This window comes from Gossypium hirsutum, chromosome D05, assembly GCF_007990345.1.
Source record: "Gossypium hirsutum isolate 1008001.06 chromosome D05, Gossypium_hirsutum_v2.1, whole genome shotgun sequence".
Lineage (NCBI taxonomy): Eukaryota > Viridiplantae > Streptophyta > Magnoliopsida > Malvales > Malvaceae > Gossypium > Gossypium hirsutum.
Window position 1 is genome coordinate 2,657,796 of NC_053441.1, and position 23,004 is coordinate 2,680,799.

A 23,004-nucleotide genomic window follows, 5' to 3' on the forward strand; every position below is an offset into this window, starting at 1 on the left:
TGAACGTATACCATTGGCCATGAAAAAGGAGGAGGTGAAAAAAATAATTGAAAAGGCTGAGCCAGGAAAGGAACAACACAAACGAAAAAGATGGTTGCTAAAAAGCTACATGCACGAGACACGGATTAGCTATCCTTACTCTCCATTATTCAAGATTTTGAGTTTTTTTTTTTAATGTAAATGTAGTTAATAGGTTAATGTATACCATGTAATATAAGAAAGAATTAAATTAAAAAAAAAGAGTAAATATTTTTAAAATTTTAATAATTGTGCAAATGAAATCTTTTGTTTAGAATTGAAATGTAATTGGAAAAATTAATTTTCAAGATATTTTTTATACAGTAAATGTTAACCATGTTACAATTTGGACTTATTTGATTCTTTTTAATAGCAAAGAGATTAAATTGTTCCATTCAATAATAGAGAGACTAATTTGATCCAATCCCTATAATACAGGGACCTCCCAAGTACTTCAAGTACCTCTTTTTAATTGGTATACCCCTTTTATGAAAATTGAAATTTTAATCTTCTTACTTTAATTTATCAAAATTTAACCACTATATGCATGTTATGATAATTAAGAAGTTTGTCCAATTGTTTTTGAAGTAAGTGAATATTAAATGTTGGATTTTGCTAATTTGTTGTATATAAATTGTTGAAGAACTTCAAGTCAATAATTTTTCTTTTTTTGGTATAATCGGGTGGGGTGGTATTCAGGTAAAGCCCTCCTATAAATGATAACTCTAAAATTCGAACAACATCAAAATACTTAAGGAAGGAAGTTCATTGCTATTTATTCCAACCATTTGTTGGTTCAATCCAACAATTCAATAGTAATGTTTCAGAGTGTTGTTTAATTGGGATAAATCTTAAAATTATAAATGAATTTTAGTTTAATTTGTAATATTTTTATACATGAAATTACGATTTACTCAAGTTCTCACAAAATATTAACACAATCAACGATGTAGCATTATATTATGTTTATATATTACATACACAAATAATTATATTTATCTAATATAAAAATAAATTGATATATTTATTTTTTACATATGTATGACTGAATCAGATTTAATATTTTATTTATACATGTGAATCACAATAAAATAATTTTATATATAATTACTCCAAGTTAAAATTTATATATTAAATTATACCTTAAATTAAAATTTATTTATAATTTTAAGATTCACTGACTTTTCATGAATTAAATGACGGATTTTTCAATTTTTTTAAGCAGAGGAATAAAGTTGACAATGATTTTTTATTAACAAATATGTAAATTTCAGTGATTTATCTCTCCCTTAATATTTGTCAAATCAATCTAAGCAAATCACATATATAAAAATAATGACTGTGCGAAAATTTGTATGTAATAAAATTTTAAATTATATATAGAAATTAATCATGATTTTGGTTGGAATGATATGTATTTTTAAATTTTATATTAAAATATAATAATATATTTATATTTAAAAATAATTAAATTAAAATGCTTTACTCAATCATATTGTAATAAAGGCATTTATTAGTCAGTCTCTCTCGTGTGGATATACTAATAATCAAATTAATAACATTTTGTCGAGTAATCTTTATTTTCCATTAGCAAATAAGACCTTTCTTTTTTTATGTTTTGAAGTGCAGCAAATAAGAAGAGTTGATGAATAAATTTTGTTCTTCAACTTGGAGTCTTGGTGTTGGATCCGTGTGGTGGGATTGGAGCCGAGGTAAACCAAGTCTTGGGGTGTGTGGGAGAAATGATAGCATTGCTCTCAAGGTAAACCAATTTAATTTTTTCTTTCTTTGATAATATTATTGATTATTCCGTTGTTGCGTTATTAATTATTAGTGGACAGTGTTTTTCTATGATGAGGAAGGAGGCTACGTAGGCGGGTGGGATAATCAATCTCATAAGATTTGGTTGGAGGTGAAGGATGGAGACTCGATGAAAAATTATATAAGATGAGGATGAATTGGTGTCAGGTAAGGGAAGGTATGTCCAACCATGGGTTGTTGTCAATGATCGGCAAAGGGGCCATTGCCCCTTAAAGGCCTTCATGTCACTGTTCCTTAATGCCAAATTTAGGTCCCAACATCCTCATCCCCATCCCCCTCTCATTTCTCTAGATAAGTTATGGTGCCACCGCCTGCTATTTTTTTCATCGCCAATTTTAATACCATTTTTATCTCTATATGCAATCTTTCTTTGTTTTTATTTTCGGTTAATATTATTTTTAAATTTTCATATTATTGAGACACTGTAAGCTTATCTATAGATGTAATCCAGAATAAATATTTTGTGAACTTATATTCCTCCATAAACAATGGGGTTCGGGGCATTGGGTTACTAGAATTGGCCCATTTGATGATCAGCCACTGCATTTCACATCATCCAAGCTGGCTATTGGGCAACATTTATTAAAGTTTATTCTCTTTTCCATTTCAACGTTTTCTTTCAATAATATCATTTTAAAGTTTAAAGTTACGTCTCTTTTTATCAGTGTGCAATTTGCTGATAAAATTTTCAATATTTAATATAAGATAAATCTCTTCTATTTAAAAGAGTTGAATGGAACTACTGTGGCATAAATAACATGGTCGAATATATGTAGGGGTGAGCATTCGATCGAATCGAATCTAAAATTTTCGAGTTAATCGAGTTTTCGAATCTCATTTTATCATCCTAACTTTATTTGAAGTTTTCTCGAATCGAGTCGAGTGAGATGGAATTCGAATCGAATCGAATATATTTGTTCGAGTTAAATTTTAAAAAATAATTTTGGGTCCTTGTAACCACTGTCACCCATCATAATAAAATTTGTTCACCTTAATCAAATTTTTTATTAACTTTCATCACCTCATAATTTATTTATTAATTTTTTATATATTGGTTAGCTTTTTTGCTTGCTTAGTTGTTTCAATTATCTTCAAATTCTTGTCACTATGTATTTTGAAATTAAAAAATATATTAAATGTAAAAATATGATTTTTTAATAAAAGTTATTTTAAAAATAAAATGTGAAATTGATACCAATATAAAATTTTAACACGAATATTTTATGGCATAATTAATAATTCAATTTTAATATAAATATTCAATATGACTAAACAATTCAATAATATAAATAATATAAAATGTAAAATGTAAAATTTAATTTAATAATATAAATAGTATATATAAATAAAATTATTACTATTTATGTTTAGTGATTTTTTTGGATAATTTTGATTTTTTATTTGAGAGTAAAGGGTGATAAGTAAAAGTTTAGGGGGAAAATAAAAAGTTTTGGGGAATAAAAGTTTGAGGGAAAGTAAATAGGGGGAGTAAAAATTTGGAGGGAAAATATTAAAAAAAAAAAATTGGAGGGGGGAGGGGTTGGGGTAGATAGGAGGTGAGATGGGAAGGGAATAAAGTTTTAGGGAAAAAGTGGGAGGGAGTAAAAATTTTGGGGGAAAATAAAAGATTTTGAGGGTTTTTGGGAGTAAAATTTTGAGAAAAAGTAATTGGGACAGTAAAATTTTAGTGGAAAATGGATTTGGGTAGATTGGGGGGTTGGGAGGGGAGTAAAAGTTTTGGGGGAAAGTGGGAATGAGTAAAAGTTTTGAGGGAAAAGTAAAAAAGTTTGGGAGTTTAGGGTAAAAATGTAAAATATTATAATTTGATATTCAAATTATTCGAGTTATTCGAATTCGAAAACTCAACTCGATTCGAATTCAAAATTTGAAAAAAAATTCGAGTTGATTCGAATAACTCGATTAACTCAAATAACTCGATTCATTTAACTCGAAATTTAATTTTTTTTCGAGTTAGAATTTAGTTTTGCATGCATGCATATGATGATAATATTTCTGCTACAATAGGGGCAAGAAGAACAGTTTAATTTATCTATAATTAGTCGGAAGCCATTGAAGAGATTGGGATAAATCCATAAAAAAAAATTGAGTGTTAGTGTGAGTAAACTCCGCCCGTAGTCACATCAGTGGGGAAATATCTTGAGGTACTTAGGTTTATTTTTGATAGAAAATTAGCGTGGTGGGTCACATTGAATAAGTGTAAAATCTTGTTGATTTGATGGGTACAGATTAAAAAATGGAAAGAAAAGCTCGTCGCTGGTGATTGATAAGATAACCTACGCTATTATTATTACTTGCCTTAACTACGTAATTAGCCCTTAAATTTGGTACCCCTTTTTAAATTACTACTTAAATTTTTTTTTCCTAAATAACATTTTGATAATTTGTTGTGTCATTATTAAGTTCAAGACATGTAGCAAGTATGAGATTACGACATGTGCCTGATATCATTATTTGAAATTATAAAAATAAGACAAAAGTAAAAAAAATTCCCATTTTTTACAGCGAATAAGTTAAAACAACTCATCATTATCTTCATCTCACCATTATATTTAAAAAAATGAAATCTTGAAAAATAAAAGTAAAAAAACTCAACTTTTAACAACAAAACCCTTTTTTTTCCTTTTTAATATCAAAGAAAAACAACTCATCATTATCTTCATCTCATCCTTGTCAAATCATCATCCACATCTGCATCTCATCAACAATCAATTTCTTTTCTCGCATCAATTAAAATTTTAAACTATATCAATTTATTTCCATTAATTCCAGTCCAACATTATGCATGAATTAGTATATGAATAATATTAAAATTATAAACTTTTTAAATTTTTACTGTTATAGTAATAGCAATATTGTTTAACATTTACAAATATTTATATGAGTATTTTTTAAAAATATTTTTATAAGACATTTATTTGACCCTTTTTTTAATATTTTCCCTATTTATGTATATTAATATTTTTTTAAAAATCGATAAGTCTAAAACTAGTAAACTGAAACAGATTAATATTGATATTGATACTTATATACTTACTTTGGTTTAAACAAAAAAAATTGGTACTGTTTTGTATGGTGGAAAACGGGAAATAACCTTGGATAGAGGCTAAGACTGTTTGCTTCCCCATCAGTATAAGTGACGAGAAATAAAAAAAAAAAAAAACTGTGAAAAGCAAACTCAAAATATGAAAATTATGAAGGTATGAAAGAAAATTGATGGTATGCGATGGGTTTGATGTTTGGTGTTTCAAAAATGCATAGGTTAGTGTTGTTGAGAACAAAATGGGAGGATCGATATTTGAAGGATACTTATAGATATTTCGAAAAATTAACAAGTTTGGGTTTTAATATATAAAAAAATGAATTTGGTATGAAGAAATATTACTTTTTCTAGATACTTTTTAAAATTTAAATTGGTAAACCCTACTTAAGAAAATTTATTTGTTTAAAATATTCTAAAATTTTAGTTGATACTGTAATGACAGAATTAGAAGAAAAGAATGTAATTGGCCTAGATAAAAATTGCCATGGTTTTCCACTTTATCTTAATGCTTTCTTGTCGTTAAGGGACATCAAATTTATCATGCTGTACTTGGGAAAGTACTGGACAAATTAAGATTTAACAAATTTCTCTTTTGGATTAAAACTTAAATATGAAGATAGACAAGTTTGATTTGAATTACATCACTTTAGGATATGTTTTTAATAAACTTACGTCTTTGTGTGACATATGGACGCATTGCATACATGGATTTTATTTGTGACAAATACAAGATTTATTTATTCATTAAATTGATCTACAAAAGTTGACAAGCTCATATTCCACTTATTTAAAACGGACTGTTATACTTCATGATTGGTGTGAATATTGAGCATCAAATCTTTTCATAAAAAAAATTATTTTTCATTTATGCACTATGAATATTAGTTTGCTCTTCAAATATATATATATATATATAGGACTTTACTGTTTAGGCAAGGAGATCTTGCTACTATTCACACAAATCTATACACATCAAAACGAAAGGTTTTTTTTTTTAATTTCAAAATTAAGTAAATTAGTTATTTAAAAGTTTAGATAAATGTTGCGATATAAATTTATTAAATTAGAACTAAATTGACAAATGTATAAATTTTTAAGGTTAAACTTATTATTATATCAATAAAAACAGATTAATTACTTTAAATTTTTTTAGAAAGGCTAATCTCCTTAATTTCAAAATTGAGAGTGCGGGAGAGATTTCTTTTAATTCAAATAAATAAACCGTTGTCCAAACATAGTCTCTAAGATGTAGGAAATGATGATGGTAATTAAATAAATTCTTCGTGTTCTTTCTGTTATTTAGTACGCATTCATCTGAAATGTTACGTGCAAAGTCACAATATATATAGTGGAGAGAGAGAAAAATGCACCGTCAATCTCACATTCTCACCATGGGGGGAAAAAAATAAGTCCAATGGCAGTGTCATTGACTTTGAGCAAGTAAAAAAAAACAAAGCAACCGTGATCAATGCTTGTTATCACAGAGGGTGTTTCCTTCTGAAACTTATTACCAGCAATGTCCCACACCGGCAAAAAATGGGAAAATCATGGACATTTTGTTTTCTACCGGTTGTTACCTCACTGTTTTAAAATATTGCTGGACCCTATACACTCATTATAAAGACAAAACCCAACAATCAATCCAGTGGGGGGGTATTGGAACACTTGTTAAGATCAGTGAAAACATAACTTAAAAATGGAACATTTCACACGCTCTAAAACGAGTTGATTATCAGCTAACCCTAATGAATTCTTTTCTTTTTTTCTGTGAGCATGGCAACGAAGGAAAGCCCTCGAAAGAAGCCTATAATCCCTATAAGTAGCTCTCTAGATTCCTTCTTCCCATAAATTTAAGTTAAAAGCTTTGTGCTATGTTATCATCACAAGGAGACCTTTATAAAGTGAAAATTGTGTTTGAGATGCCAACATGATAACTTACTTAATTCAGACAAATATCCAACTTGGAGAATCATTGGGTCTCTTAAGGATAGAAAAGTTTATCATTTGAGAAGGAATAAAGTACACAGCTCCCTCCTTTTTTGTGTCATTGTAATATAAGATTTTCCAAGTAATAAACAGGATTCCTTTTGATTAAAAAAAGAAATAAAAAATTTGGCGACTCTTAATCCACAAGAAAGAAAAACAAAAGTTATATTGTCTTGAAGTGGACAATGATGAGTCCTGGAATTTCAAACATCAAAGTGATTCAATTCATCATTCAAACGGAATAACCAGAAAGTATTGAGACAATGTCTGGAATGGATCGTACGTACGGTTTTCCCAAGCTTATTCTGACTTGAAATTTTTCTGAAATTTTTTATCAGCCTGGGTATGTTAAAACCACAAGAAAAAAGGAAACCTTTTTTTTTTTTTTTACTTTGAACTTGTTTGAGGATATTATGGTCTGTCATGTCTGAAGATTACTTGTTAGAACGACAAAAGGAACAAGAAAGGAAGTTAAAATTGAATTGAGTTGTTGTTTAGCTATGTTAAAACTTACAAAGCTGGGATTGGCCACGGGTTAGTTAAAAATGATTGCTTTTTTGTTCAACCACGGTTCAATCTTTAGGCTCCACGTTTCATTTTGACAGTTTTCATTGAAATGATTACTATGATCAATAATATCTTTAGTAGCTTTTCAAGAGAAACGGATATTGTCTATTTTTTAATGATTTTATGTGAATCATTATATTCTAAAGATTTTCATTTTTAATTAGGTTTTGGAAAAAGATAGATTGAAATATAAATGTTATTTCTGTCACATTAGTAATTTTATTTTAAATAAAAAAAAGTTGATATCACGTAGAATTATTTTAAAAATGATACAAATAATATTTTATATTATCCTACCCCAGCTTTTCAAATGAAGAAAAACTAATTTTTATATATTTTAAAATCTTGAGTACGAAACATGAAAATCCGAAGACTGCTTAAAAGACAACCTCAAAAAAAAAGCAACAAGTTAAATTAATTAATTAATCTTTAAATAATGGGTTGTTTTTCTCCATGAGAGGGCCGCAATCTAACAGTGAAAAAAAAAGTTGAAAGCATCGGATTCAAAGTGAGAGAAATATGAAACTTTAGTAATTGATAATTGCAAAGAATTATGAAACTGGGGGAGGGGTGATCATCAGAATTATGAAGAAGAAAGGGGGGATGATAATGATGAGTACGAAGCAAAAGAAGAGGGGGTCCTATTAAAGAAAGTAATTAGTATATTAGTAGGAAGATAGATGGGTTAAAATGGGGCAGTGGGTTTGGTGGGTGGGTTGGGAAATGGAGATTCTCATTTGTTTGTTTATGAACCAGACAAGGACTTGATGACAGAGGAGGGCTCTGTGATATGCACAATGATCAAAGGGTGATTGAAGCCCACAAGAGGCAAAAAGAGACAGCAAGTGGGCCATTCCCAAGTTTTTTTATTTCTTTGGGCGAGAGAGAGAGAGAGAGCCTGGCAAAATCTCTCATAACCCACAATAATGGAGTCTCAATGAATAGTTTTACTGATTTGACTATACAGTGCTTGCAGTTTTTCTGGGTGCTCTCACTCAACTTAAAATATCAATCATCCCCAAAGCTAAAGAAACCATCACTAGATTTGCTTTTGTTGTTGTTGTTTGTTTACAGATTTGGCTTCTTCAATTCAATTCTCCGTATAAATATAGATATAGGTGAAGTGCATCACGAGATGGAGGTCAAATAATTTGGGAGTGGTGGACCCAAGGGGCATCAACGGGATGGAGAAGAGAAGAGAAATAACCCCAGACAGAAAAATCTGTGGTGTTTTTTAAGCTGATATTGTATGTCCATGGACTGTCATTTTCTATGTCTATCAAACAAAGAGGGTGTAGGCCGTAGGCCGTAGGCCACTGGTGCAGTCTAGTAAGTGAGGCTGAGCTAACTGTCTTTCTGTATGTCTGCACTGTCACGTGTGCCTGGAGTTGGAACCATGAGATGAAACCCGAATGAAATAGGTTCCCCTCCCCCACCAATACCCCCAAACCTATCAGATGGCAATAAGCATCTCTTGATTCTGTCTGATTTTTTAGGATATTTTTTTTGGTAAGAAAATGGTGACGGACTTTAACTCAGATTCAGAACTGCACGGTTTTGATACATGAATGAAGCTGTCCTATTATTACTACATCAACAGCCAGGTCATTCATTGTCCCTTTCTGATCGCCATAACATCGCTCATATAGTGGTCATAATTTAAATCCTGAATACAGCTTTATTTGATGGCATTAACCTTTGTTTGGATATTAATAACATAGAGAGAAAGGCAGAAAAGAAGCCTTATATTTAAGAGAGATTCCTAGCTGAAAAGAGCCGGGTTTGGCGGATCCTGTCCAGTGACCAAAAGCCAAAGCAATCAGCTGAGAGGTGGGGATCCAAAGCTTTTTTTCTCTCTTTTGTTCTTTTAACTCCCAACTATCACACAACAACAATGCCAATCTTAAAATTGTTTTGCTTTGAATATCAAAGCAAGATTATATATATATACACACACACGAAAAGGAAATCCCTGGGGCACTCACAAAAACAAAGAGAATACCTATAGAAAATTGAAAAGAAGCTTCTTTAATTCATGCCATACATCTAAAAATGTCCCCATCTATATCTTCCCATTAAACCCCCTCCCTTTTTTTTCTTTTCTCTTTTCTCTTTTGCTCTCATTCACTCTTCGCTTTACTTTAAAGAAAGAGAAAACAAAGATGGTTTTATATAGATAGAATATGAGAAGGATTTAGGAAAATAGAGTATTTCAAAAATAAATTAAATTGCTAAGTCTAAATCCCAACACAACGATAATGTTTGAGAAGCCTATTGGCTTCCCTAAGACCACTGAAATAAGCTCCATGGGTTGTAGAATAGTGGGTTCTGTGTGTAGCCTCCCCAGCAAACAATATTTGAAGCGGATGGTGGTCTGAGTCAGTGCTCCCAAGCTTTGGTAAGGGTTCAGCCATTGTGTCTAAATCAGCACCGCTTGATCCAACAGCCACGTAGCTGTAAGATCCCAAGAATAATGGATCACTGCCCCATTTGCTCTTCAAAACCTTACCAAATCTCACTCCATTGTCATCACAGCTCTCCACATTCCCATTGCAGAATTCAGGGGAATTATACTGGTCTTCCTTCTTGTGTTTTGATACTGGTAATAAACCAGATACTGTTGCTGAAACTCCATTTATAATCTCTTCATCGCTAAGTGTTTCAAGCTCAAGTGCTTCTTTACCTGCAAACCAGGATAGGAGGACGCTTGAATTGTTATAAATAGGAGACAGTGAAGCTGTCCTCCTCATCCACCCTGGGATCTTTTCATGCCTTAACTCGGATTCTGGGGGATGGAAAACAATTTGCAAGGAAGGAAACTTCTCTTTATCATTGGCCGGTCGATTACCATTTGGACTCCATTGAAGGAACAGCTTGTTAACAACACCATATCCAAGTCTTGATATAGCCTCTGTCTTGAAAGGAGGAAGGGGAGGATTGAACATGCCTGAATCTTGACCAGTTCCAGATTTTAAGACCCCTAATGAAACTGTGACTATCACATGATCTGCTAACATAAAAGATCCATCACAAAACTCAATCTTCACTGGTCTGGAATCATAGCCGTTTGGAACTTGTATAGATTTATGACCCTCAGGTTGCCATTCGATTCTTGTGACTTTGCGGCCTAATTGGATTACGCCAGGAGGAAGAACAGATGCAAGATGTTCAATTATGCTCAAATAGCCTTTAGAAATGGTGATTTCTTCACCAGGAAACATACGGTACTCGCTTTCTGCCTCGTAATCTAGATTGAACAGATCACCGGCAGAAGTATAAGTTCTCTGGGTGTTTTCATGCATGGCAAAAACGGCTTCTTCAAGCAATTTTCTGCTCCATTTACCATATCCGTTCAGCTCCTCACGGTCCTTGCAAGAATCCCAGTAAGCACCAAGGCCTCGTCTAAGAAACGCACCGACACTCTGGTTACCAAAGCCACCATTGCTCGTACAATCTTTCAAGGCTGCTTTAGCTGCAAAATTGTAGTAACAAGCATCTCCTCCGCTGCCTGCACTGTCTTCAGTCAGCTTCCCTTGAGCGAAATCCATCAGGTTTTTGAAAAGGGTGGATATGGGGTCAACGATGGAGGCATTTAGCTCGAACCCACCTTCAGCAATAGTCTTTGGCTCACCCGAGAACCCATCCATACACTCCCATGGCTTATCAGACTCAAGTGCATGGATTTCCCGAGCAATTTGATGTACCGGGCTGCCTCCTATACCATGGATCCAAGTAGCACCCATCTCAATTCTGTCACCACAAAACTCCGAAGTGTTGATTCTGCCACCAATTCTATCACCACCTTCAACAACAACAAGCTCAAACAAATGGTCAGAGCCAGTGGAAGTATAGAGCTTGTTAGCTGCAGTAAGACCGGCCATCCCAGCTCCAATTATCACAATTCTTGGCTTCTTTGCCATTCTAGTTTCCACCTCAACTAGCAGCAGAAAAGATACAAAAGGAAACAACAATTTGAACAAGATTTCGACAAAAGAAAGAACACAGAGTGTGAGGAGTGAAAGAGTGAAGAAGAACTGTGAGGTTATATTGAGTTACTGATAAGGAATTTATAAGGGAGCTTATACTGTATACTGTATAATGTATTATAGTCAGTGACTTTTTCTTTTAAATTTTCTCACATTATTTAATATGTCTAATAAAGACAGGGCTCTACTTTTTATTGAACTCTACATGCTACAAATATAGATTATACCTTAACTGACCACTCACTCTTCAAATCCTCTACTAGTCTTCCTCAATCACACTACTGTTTATATCTCACCATTTTTCACCCCTTGACTTTGCCATAATTTCAAGAATATTAGCAGTAGCATTAATTACTCTACATTAGAAAATGAATAATATATAGAACAGAGAGAGAGAGAGGAGATATTATGGGAGTTGTGGGAAAGGACAATAAAAGGTTGACAGTGCCTTTCACCAACCTCACATGTAAACTAGGGTTGAGAACGGCCCACCAACCGAGCCTAGTTCTTAAGGCCATAATTTAGTAATCATACACATGAAATAACAATTTATAATCACCCTTTCCTTGCCTTTTGTTCCCCTCATATTCGTTTCTTAATACGATATATATAAAGATTTTGGTAGTACAAATATTTATTACATACTTGATCGTGAAGTATTCGATTCTTACATCAGCTTCTTCTGCCCTCCATTTCTGTCTGCATCCCAAAAGTTATATATCATTGGAGAATGATTCTTTATTGCACACAAACTATCTTAAATGAAGGTATAATAGGAAGAAAAACATTGCTTATTTGATAATATTATTGTACATTCAATCTTTGTTGTAATCATCATTATTGAATTTTTTAATTGGTTTAACCATAAATCTTTAATGTGAAGAAAATATATTTATTTTTAATATTAATAAATAAAGTTGAGTGAATTTAAGATTCGAATCTCAATCCTAATTTAATTTTTATGTTGTTGTCTTTGAATACAACAAGGATATATGAATGGACAAGTGGGACATTGATTAGTGTTTGGAATCATACGGCGGATTTATAACAAGAAAACATCAGAGATCACTTAAAACAGTGAAGAGGATTGTTATGAACAGATAGATGTTCGAAGTGGTGCCACAGGCAAAAAATGTGGCATGCCTTGCCTGGGATTTATCGACTGATTTGAAGCCCTTTTCAACTTTTATCTACTAATAATCCTTTTCTTAAAAGAAAACAGTAAATAAATCTTTCATGGAACAATTAAAGATTCTTCGATTTAGATAGAAATTGAGCTCTCTTCGCTTATCTTGTCATTTCTAGCTCCATCCCACGTTGTTTAAAACAAAGTACTAATGTAATGTTAAAATGCTTTTTATTAACATCACTTGACTTTGACGTGTTCATCCCCCATCACTTTACTTCCTTTTATTCCACTAATCAGTATTTTCTTTTTAACTTAATTACCATTTTTATTACATAATAAGGTTTAATTGTATTGCCCTTTAACAAAAAGAGTTCAGATTCAAATTTTAGAGACAATATTGTAAAGAGAAATAACTATAAATCTTGAAATTGTGAATCATGTTCGGGGCTTGTAATCCGGGATAATCAGGGGTTAGTCATGGGCAGTGGAGTGGTGGTAAACAACCATGCGGCGGATGCCTTAGCATGTCTCCAAGCGCTGGATTTTTCGATAGAAATGGGTTTTCGGGAGGTGATACTGGAGGGGGATTCAAGAACAATAGTAAGTAAAGATCCAAAAAGGGACCCAAGATAAATCTGAGATTGGGACCTATATTGAGGAAATTAAAATGAAGGCCCCAATTTTCAATTCTATTTCTTTTTAGCACACAAATCGGGAATCAAATGCAGTTGCTCATAAGCTTGCACAAATAGGTTTCAACTTTGAAAGCCCTCAATTTTGGGTAGAGAACGTACCTGGAGAAGCAACGGATCTGGTAGAACGGGACTAGCGGTGGATGTTTGATTCTGGTTTGTCTGCAGCAGTGTATTGATCTATCAGAAGAACAAAATTTTGTAGAAAGGCGATTGATGCTAAGTTTTGTTCTCGGGGGAAACTGGATAAGTTTTCTCTGTTGTATTTTGACTAGCCCTTCCATTTTGATCGAGGCTCTTCATTTAATTTTCTTGTCTTTAAGAGTTATAATAAGAAGCCTTGATATTTTACTCAAAAAAAAAGCTATGAAAATTGAAAAGATTACTCTTCATGAGTAGTAAAATAAACCTAAAGAAATTACAAAATTTCAATGCACAAATGAATGGACCAATAACCAAGGTATATCCTTATTTGGATTAGAATAAATGATGAAATTTAAATCAAAATAAAATCTGAATTGAGATTCCATTAAATCAGGATCTTATCGACATAAAATTAAAGATCATGTATAAAATAAAAAACCCGACATGTGCCAAATATGTACAAATCTTGAAATATTTAGAGGGTTTGATATATTATTTTTGTTTTGAATTTGGCATGGTCTAATGATGTGAGATAAAGGAACCATGAAATCTTTTAAGAGGCAGTGAAGATAAACACTTTCAAGACAGTTTAATTACCTGACCCATCATTTATTATTTTGTTTATGATAGATATCTATATTATTTATTAATCAAATTTCAACTCAATTGTAAAATTATTAAAATTTTATTTTATTTTAATTATATTTTGATAAATTTTAAGAAAATATATACTTATCATTTTAACCAAAATCATATTGAATCTTTATATTATTTTAAAAAAAATTGATACCTAAATAACCTAATAAAAAAATGATACGTTCATTCTCCCTAATCTCTCATATCTTAATTAAAAAAAAACAAAATTAAATTGATGTTAAACATGAATATGCGTGGAGGTGTGGCTCAAACTTTCATTAAAGGTGGTGTGGATGGATATCTTAAGTATCAAATCTATTCTAAAATGAAAAATCAAATGCAAATAAAGGTAAGTGATGATTAAACAGCGGTTTTAATCACTGTTTTTTTTTTTGTTTGTTTGTTAGTTTTATTAACATACAAAATTGTATGAAATAAGAGTAGAGTCGAAGAGTGTGAACTGTACAAGTTACTAATTAAATGAAGAAATAAACTCCGGTGTATAGAGAGAACTTCACCGTTTAAGAAGTAACCATAAAAACAGTAGAATCCATTTCTATTTACCCTTTATTTTAGTTAATATGCTTTTTTTTTTTTTTGATACCTAGTATCTTAATGCATGGGTCAAAACTCAAAAACTTATAAGGGCATGCATATTAATTGTGGGAAAGAACATGCATCGCTATCAAGGCTTAAAACAAAGACAAGTCAAAATTGTACGAGTTCTCCAATACATATATTTATTTTCCACATCGTCTCTCGTGACCAAAACTATTTTTATTTTTTAAAAAAATGGACCCAAAATCGTATGGGGGGCATAGCGTCACGTGCATTTGAAGGTGAAATCCCCAAAAGAACCCAGTGCTTAATAAGGAAGTTAAAACTTTAAAAGACCATATGTAATTTACTTTTGCAAAGAGAGTCTTCTTTTTTTGATTTGATGGGTAAAAAGCATATCAAAATTATTATTTCCCAATGGGTTTTGCTTTTTCTTTGTGCGTCTCATTTACATCATCTCTTCACTTTTCTTTTTTTTATCAAATGTAAATTAAGTTTAGATTTGACAATTTATCAATTTGTTTGTCCAACCAATCATTAAACAGGGCATTATTGTATTTAATACACTTTGTGAAGCATAATTAAGAAATGTGATTAGGGTTAAAGTCTTGTAAGTTGAAGCTAGAGAGTTATCTTGAGCCACGAACTGTCCCTAGTCTTTCTTCATTTCAGCTTCTTGAGATGGGATTTACTCCCTGTGTCCGAATATCATATATTTGGAGTTGCAGTAAAAATATCTCTTTACTTCTTGCATAATTTGGTTCTTTTAAATAAATCAATGATACATAAGTTCAATTGATAAAATACCAAAGTTAACTTTCAATGTTTTCATATTTGATCAAATTGGTTATAATTCTAAAAAAATCACCTGTATAAAATTTATATAAATAGATAGAATGTGAGGCTTTGAGGGCTAAACTTTATTATTACATCAATTAAAATGATGTCATGTAATAATAATCTTTTAAAATGAATAGAAAGAGGCTAAAAGTCTTAGGTATTCAAAGAGAAAAGACATGTGATGGATGAAATACTAAATATATTTCTTCATTTTAATTACCAAATGAAGTGTATTTCCAATTTTCCATCACTCACCATCACCATCACATTTTTCTTTCCTATTATTTTGTGTTGAGGTTTTACAACTCTCTCCTCGATGTGAGATAAGAGAGAAGATTATGAAAGATGAACCTCACCATAGAGTTGTAAGGTCCATATTATATGAAATTGAGTTATCATCCTACCAAATCCCCATTTCCATACTTTTGGGGTATTATTCTAGACCTAAATTAATTTCATATAAAAAGGTAACACTTGGTTAATAGCTAAGTAATCATATATGCTTTTATATTTTGCTCTTCATCCCCCTGAAGGAAAACACTTTCAAAGTTCAGAAATAGTTCAACTAAAAACGGGCTTCTAACTGATTGATGTAATCATTTTCAAGATGTAACATCTAATATATTTGAAATTCAATTATCTATAAAATCCATGTTTTTTTCCATTCCCAAACGCTGGATCAATCCTTGAATTTAATAGTAAGGTTGTTTAACAGTGTTCGTTGATTAGACCAAGCAAAGGGTCTCTAAATCTACAATCGCTACAAAGGAGCCTCAAAAGGCATAACATTAGGGCTACTCAATCTCTCTCATGCCTTTGTCGCGCACGAAATGACATGGGACTTGAATTTCTCCAGCTCAGCTAAAACCTCCTCTTCTGGCCTATAGATCAGATCACTCATGCGCCATATCTGCATCATTTCATTCACATTTTTATTCTTTCTTCAAATAACACTTGGAAGGAAATCACTAAATGGGGCGGTTGGCTTTCAATAAATCAATGTTAAAATGTGCCACAAGTCCCTCTACTTTTTGAAAATTAAGAATTTAGTCCCTATACTTCTATTTCATGAAACTTAACCCCTCTACTTTTCAGATTTCAAAATTGAAGTCCAACTAGCAACACTGTTAAATTTGTTACTGTGACATTTTTTAAATAAAAAAAATACTCACTTGATAACCATGTAATTAAAAAAAATGACTTTGTAATTAACTTGAATTTAACAACAAATTTTAATAGTGTTAACAATTAAACCTGAATTTTGAAATCTGAAAAGCAATAAGGACTAAATTCCATGAAATAGAGTACAGGAACTAAATTCCTAATTTTTGAAAAGTACAGGGAGTTGTGGCACATTTTAACCATAAATGAACCCCGATGGTGATTCTAATCCCATGGCTACCGTGCTATGACTTCCTTTTTCTTGAAATATCGGTATCTAACACCAGTGTTCAATATAATTCAGGTATGGGGTATGGGAGATGGCCCTCCAAATACACAAAAAATATAAAACATACCCACGTCAGACATATACCCACATCCAACACTTACACCCACCATACGCGAACATGTTTTTGCAGTATTGGCAGGCCATGAAATCTCCAGAACATTTTTATAAAACTTTCTTGCAACGGATGCATTGCTTTTGACTTACCTGTGTCCCATGCTTATATCAATCTTCACAATCACACTGCTTACTTGAACTGTTTTGACTTTCAAGGGGAAGGAAAAGCATTGCATTTCTGACAAAGAACATTTTACATTGGAAACTAGTAAATATACCTGCAATGTCCCTCCTCCACCAGTTGTATCACAGTCATCAGACACACTAACAACAGTCCATGGATCAGATGCATTCCAATGGAAGTCAACAACTTTGTCCCTATATGAAGAGGTTATGACATCAGATCAAACAAAATCCGAAGGTTGCATCATTTTCAACTTGGAAACATTTATTAGGTAAGGCCAAATTCCGTGGAAAAACAATCAGGTATATCGTCTTTGACATGCAATACCAACTTCTTAGAAACCAGAACTTAGCCATGCCTCAAGACTAAGTTTCATGACTCCTCAAATTAGCTAGGAAACACATCACCGTACCCAGGATGTTGGAGTATAAACCTCCTATCAGGTGGAACATTAAAATTTCCCATTACGGACTCTTAAGAGCATCAAAACATAAGGTGTTAAAAGCTTTAATGCATACACAACTGTAAGAAATACATGTTTGTTTGTTTTTTTTAATAGAAAAAAATAAATGTTGAATCAGCTAAATGCATGCAAGATCATTACAAAAACCAGTTTCATGGTGTGCAAATTTAAAAGGATAGAGATAACACTATAAGCAAATAAAAAGAATAAAGAAAAATATAAAATGTATATTGAGGATGAGATTAAGACATAGATGGCATGGTTCAAAATAATAGTCCAAACATATGATATATCACAAACTGAAAAACAGTTACAAACCTGTGTCCAGCGTGCTGGAAAAACAGTCCCGCAGGAGCACTAGGAGATCTTGAAGCACGTTCCACCTTCTTGCCAACCTAAAACATGATGAGCAATTGAAACCAACCACTATATTACACAGTAGAAAGTACAGCTAGAACAAGCTAAATAAGCAAGCATGTTTTCACTGCCATCATTTTACAGATATATCTACTCCTACAAAGATATGAACCACAGTTGTCAACTTACAAACCACATCATCCTTTATTTGATGAGAGTTCAATTTCCTAAGTTGACAGTGAAAATCTAAAAATATTCCCAAACTGAAAACTGTCATGCAAACTTAAAAAACGTAGCCAGCTAACAGATGCCCCATGTTCAACATATATGCCTGGCCTTGTGTCACATTTGTTACATCATGCAAAGGCAATTAACAGGAGAAGATCAAGTAATCACACCTTGTCATAGTCCCAAATGTTCAAGAGCCCATCCTCAGCAGAACTGCCAAATACAGATGATTTGTCTGGAGACCACTGGACCATGAGATATATAAATTTGGTAAGAACAAATACATCATAACGTTAGAATCACATTTGGAAAAAATAGGAATTAAGAATGCTAAACGATCAGGTTTGACACCTGCACGCATAGAACAGCAGCTTTATGACCCTCAAACTTGTAAATGGGTGATCCAATTCCATTAGAAGTAAGATTTCTTCGATCAAACATACGTACAGTATGATCTGCAGACCTGAGAGATCAATAAAAGAAAATAAATAACATGTTATCTTTTACCCCTCAGTACAAAAAATGAAGCACCACCACACTCCTAGTGCATCAGAGTTTGATGCTAAAAATAAAGTGCAAAACTGAAAGGAACTTGGGATGGAGATATACCCAGTCAGGATAAGATTGTCATCATGGGGGTTCCAATCAACACAATGGAGATCAGCATTATGTGCCTTTTCAACCTGGGAAGAATAAACCAACAATTTAGCTTATCATCAGAAGCATCACTATATTAAAAATTAAAAATTACAAACAAGACAACATTAAGAAGATGATAATAAAAAGCATGAGAAACATAAAGCTTTAGTTATTACACCTAGAGGAATTCATAAGTGGAGAAAGAAGCTAAAGGGTTGGCTTTGATATATCAAATGAAACCACTTTAAATGATATAGAACAGACAATGGTCAACAATGAAGTCCCAGACAGGAGGGACAGCAATGTATAACTAGAATCAGAAAACAGCGAACAGAACTTTCAACAAGTTTCTGCAAAGGATTTGAAGGAGTGGCATTGTATTCCAGCTGAACCCATATATAAAAGATGTGAAAAGCAGGTATGAAAAAGACAACTACAGGGGAAAAGGGAGAATCAAGCAGTTATTATTACCACCATTAGAGATGCAAATATTAATAGGAAAATTACCTTGACAGTGGGGCCAGTGCCAACTCGTGCATCCCATAGTATGAGGCAGGAATCATCACCTACACTACAAAACTCTTGTGCACTACAGAACATATAAGAGACGTCTCAGATTTTTGGGCCATAGATCGTCAAAAGTATCAACTCAAAAGCCAAGACTACAGTGGAAAACAAGCCACTGAAAAAATCCATTTAAATAAACTTGCTTTTACAAGAAAAATTTATGAACTTGATAAGCATATACAATAAAGAATTAAATGACTTAGATTTTATAATAGAGAAAGAAGCTACCTTGATGGACAGAATGTAACATCTTCAACTGTATCCTCATGCCCACAGAAGACACCACGAGGACCTAAAGAAGGCCCATCAGCAGCTTTGTCATTACCTTCCCCAGGCTTGTTTTGTTTGATGATTGATCCGCCAGATCCAGGAGATTTAGTAGGGTCTGTAGCCATTGTTGTTATGTGGTCCTGGATGCTCCACAAAACCACTGATTTGTCCTTCCCTGTCATAAAAGTTCCCGTCACTATGAAGAAATGCCAATCACATAAAACGAAATTCACTTTTCTGAGCCAGTTTTAAAAAACCCAAATCATCCCTTTCAGGACTCAAAATAATGAGGAGAAAGGGCATATTTAGCTCTCAAACTAAATAACTTGAGTAATGATGAACTCACATCATCTTATATGGACATATAGATCATGGTTTCCATGAGAGTTCAGTACTAAACACATTAATAATAGCATTAATCCTAGGCAAGCAAGTTAATTGAAAGATGAAACTTCACAACCTCCAGAGAGCACATAAGGCTCAGTTGGACACATTGCAAGAGCAAATTCAGCATTATCTTGATGCCCAGTCAAAATCTGCCGAAAAGGAAAAACAAGTCAGCAGTGAAAAGGGTTTATTCAGCTCCATCCCTCTGTGCCGCCCCATACATAAGTACACACAAGTAGAACTGAATGGGTTGTTTTTCTTGAAACAAATTTACCAAATCTGGGCGAGAATGGGTTGCTCCAAGAACCGCATGGCGGTTGGGTTGAGCCTCGACATCCCAAATAAGAACCTAAAATTAACGAAGTCACGTGTCAACCAGACTTTTAACATCTATCCTCAAAAGAAAACCAGAAAGAAATATGGACTCCAAATAATTTAATAAAACAGAAATAAAAAGAGTGTTACATCAGGACTATCAGTGTGAGTTGCCACAATCCTAGAGCTCTGTGGAAGTTCCCTGATTCTGTTGACCTGCAAGATAATATTTGGCCATCTCAAAAAAATAAACTATATCAACAAGAAAAACAAAGAAAACAGGTAAATGAGTATTATAAGATTTTGATGTTATACATGCAAAACAGGGAATTTAATCAAGCAGAAAATCTTTTTCTCACAGATGTCATTCATCAGAAGCATAACTTATATTTTAACGCACCAACTCAAAAAGAAGAATTAAATTGTGAAATCTAATACTATATCACTTTACAGAAAGATAGCTGAGTTCCAACAAAATGGTCAGTGGATGGATATGTCATCACACAACTATAAATGAAGTCATAAACATGTCTTTTCTGGAACGACAAGATTCATACTTCTCCAGGATGTATGATGGTTTTGTACTTCTTCACAAATGGTGAGCGTGCTTCTTCATTAAACTGAAAAAACATGAAGCAACCATGTAAATAATGAGAAGAAAGCTACTTGCACCAGTATTTTAAGTGCATAACAAGGAAAAGAATCCCTTGAAGATGAGGTACCTGAGATATGTGCTCAGCAGCAGCAACCCTAGGTTTGACAACTTCACAATTAGCAATCACAAGAGTATTCGGAACACTACCATCAGTCTGTCATTATAACATAAGACAATAACCAAAAGAAAACATGTCAAAATAGATGACAATAAAAATATGTCCCATGAAAAATTGATATTAATAAAATAATTCAACCACAAACTCATCATATGCTTCATCATTGTTCTACTAAGCTTTCTTTCAAATTCCATTTGCTCAAAGAGTTCTTACATGATGCATCTCTTTGCTTTAACCAGCAACAGAAAAATAGAGACTCCTTTCATTCAGTTCATAATTTCTATCCAAGCTTGTTAAAGCACTCCAAAAAGATATATATATATATTCTGAGAAGGAAAATACTTGCCTGTTCAGAGAGGTAGAGACGCTGCCGATTCTTGTAAGTAGCTTGCTCAAGCTGTGGTCCCCAGCTGTTCAAGACCAAATTAAGCTTATCATCAAGGAAAATGAAAGGAAAAAAAAAAGGATTAACTTGCAACAATCTAACACAAATTGAAGCAAAAAAAAAGGTTCGGTGCTCGCTCCTCAACAACAAGAAACGATTAATGCCAGCCATCTAACAATTAAAACAAAACGATAAATAAAATAAATACGGAATTCAAAAAATGAAAGCAGATCATCAGCTCAGCAGAAGCACACTAGGGTTCAGCATAAGAAAATGAAGATCTTTAGAATCAATCATAATAACTCAATTAAACCCAAAATGAAAAAGGAAATATTATTTTAGCTACAGAACCCTAAACCCAATATTTTGTAACGAAAATACAGAAGTAACCCTAAAACCCTAAAAAGGTCCTGGATGTACCGGCAAGAAAGAGAAGGCCAAACGAGATTGTGATTAGCAAGCCAGTCATAAAGAACAGGAACCAAAGACTTCCACTGAGTGTACTTCTCATCAACGCTAGGTTGGTGAGCTTTCTTTCCCTCTTTCATTTTACTAGCACTTTGTTGTTGCTGCTGTTCTTTCTCTTCCTTTGGCTTTGGTTTTCGACCTCTCTTCTTAGGACCTTGTTGTTGCTGTTGTTGGGGTTGAGGAGACTCCATTTTTTTAGATTGGGAATTTTGCTGATACTTTTAAAAAAGAAAAAGGAAGAAGAGAAAAAAAATTACAGCGATTGTTTTCCAGGGACCCGCCACTGGTACTGTAATGGGGATCGGAAGAGTGACAAAAACAAAATATAGGAAAATCTGGTTGAGTGAGGCATGAGGGTTTCGTTCAACCACGCCTACGCTCTTTAGAAATGAAGTGAGGGTCACGCGCCAAGAGGCGTTACTGTGATGCTGAGCATCTTAGGGACGTGAGATTCACTGCCATTTATATTTAGCACTGGTCGGATTGGCTTTCCAACGTTTTAGCTGAGATATCGGGAACTAACAGTATGTAAGACCGGCCAATGTCTCGAAGTGGCTTTACATTTGGTGAATGATGGGTGCTCGTCAGCTGGCCTGAAATTTCGTTCGCTGTAATAAAAGATTATTATTTTACAAAATAAAGTTGTAATTAAATTGAATAAATATAATATTAATTTAATTAGATGAATATAATAAAATTATAATAGTATTGTTGTGTTTGATTCAAAAGAATTAATGTGATAAAAACATAAGAAAAATGTTCAAATAACAAATATAGCCTTCAATAATTTTTTTAAATGAAAATTTTACAAATCTCCCATATCTTGACATACATTGTTTTTTTAATTTTTACTTTTATTTTTGTAAAATATAAAAAATGTAAAAATAATTAAATGACAAAATTTTCATTATTTCAATATATTACAGATTATGAGAACGAAATAGGAAAACTGGTGACCCAAGAAGCAAAGAAAGGAAAAAAGATAAGACCTTTAGGCATTGGTTAACAATGACAAAGCTTGGTTGT

General features: G+C 32.8%; 2 protein-coding genes across 2 annotated transcripts; both read right to left on the reverse strand.

The window, feature by feature from the left end:
• Positions 1-9,460: 9,460 nt before the first annotated feature.
• Positions 9,461-11,674, reverse strand: LOC107907142 (probable polyamine oxidase 5). The gene has a single exon (XM_016834391.2). The coding sequence runs from the start codon at positions 11,371-11,373 to the stop codon at positions 9,691-9,693; it is 1,683 nt and encodes a 560-aa protein (XP_016689880.2). The 5' UTR covers positions 11,374-11,674; the 3' UTR covers positions 9,461-9,690.
• A 4,400-nt stretch (positions 11,675-16,074) lies between these two features.
• On the reverse strand, positions 16,075-22,545 carry LOC107907141 (WD-40 repeat-containing protein MSI4). The gene is made up of 15 exons (XM_016834389.2): positions 21,931-22,545; positions 21,472-21,535; positions 21,075-21,161; positions 20,910-20,972; positions 20,503-20,568; positions 20,312-20,386; positions 20,111-20,186; positions 19,609-19,825; positions 19,321-19,402; positions 18,784-18,857; positions 18,526-18,637; positions 18,345-18,419; positions 17,908-17,984; positions 17,221-17,320; positions 16,075-16,348 (listed from the first exon to the last, which is right to left on the reverse strand). Exons 1-15 carry the CDS (start codon positions 22,167-22,169, stop codon positions 16,247-16,249), a joined length of 1,509 nt encoding a protein of 502 aa, XP_016689878.2. The 5' UTR covers positions 22,170-22,545; the 3' UTR covers positions 16,075-16,246.
• Between the last annotated feature and the right edge of the window lie 459 nt (positions 22,546-23,004).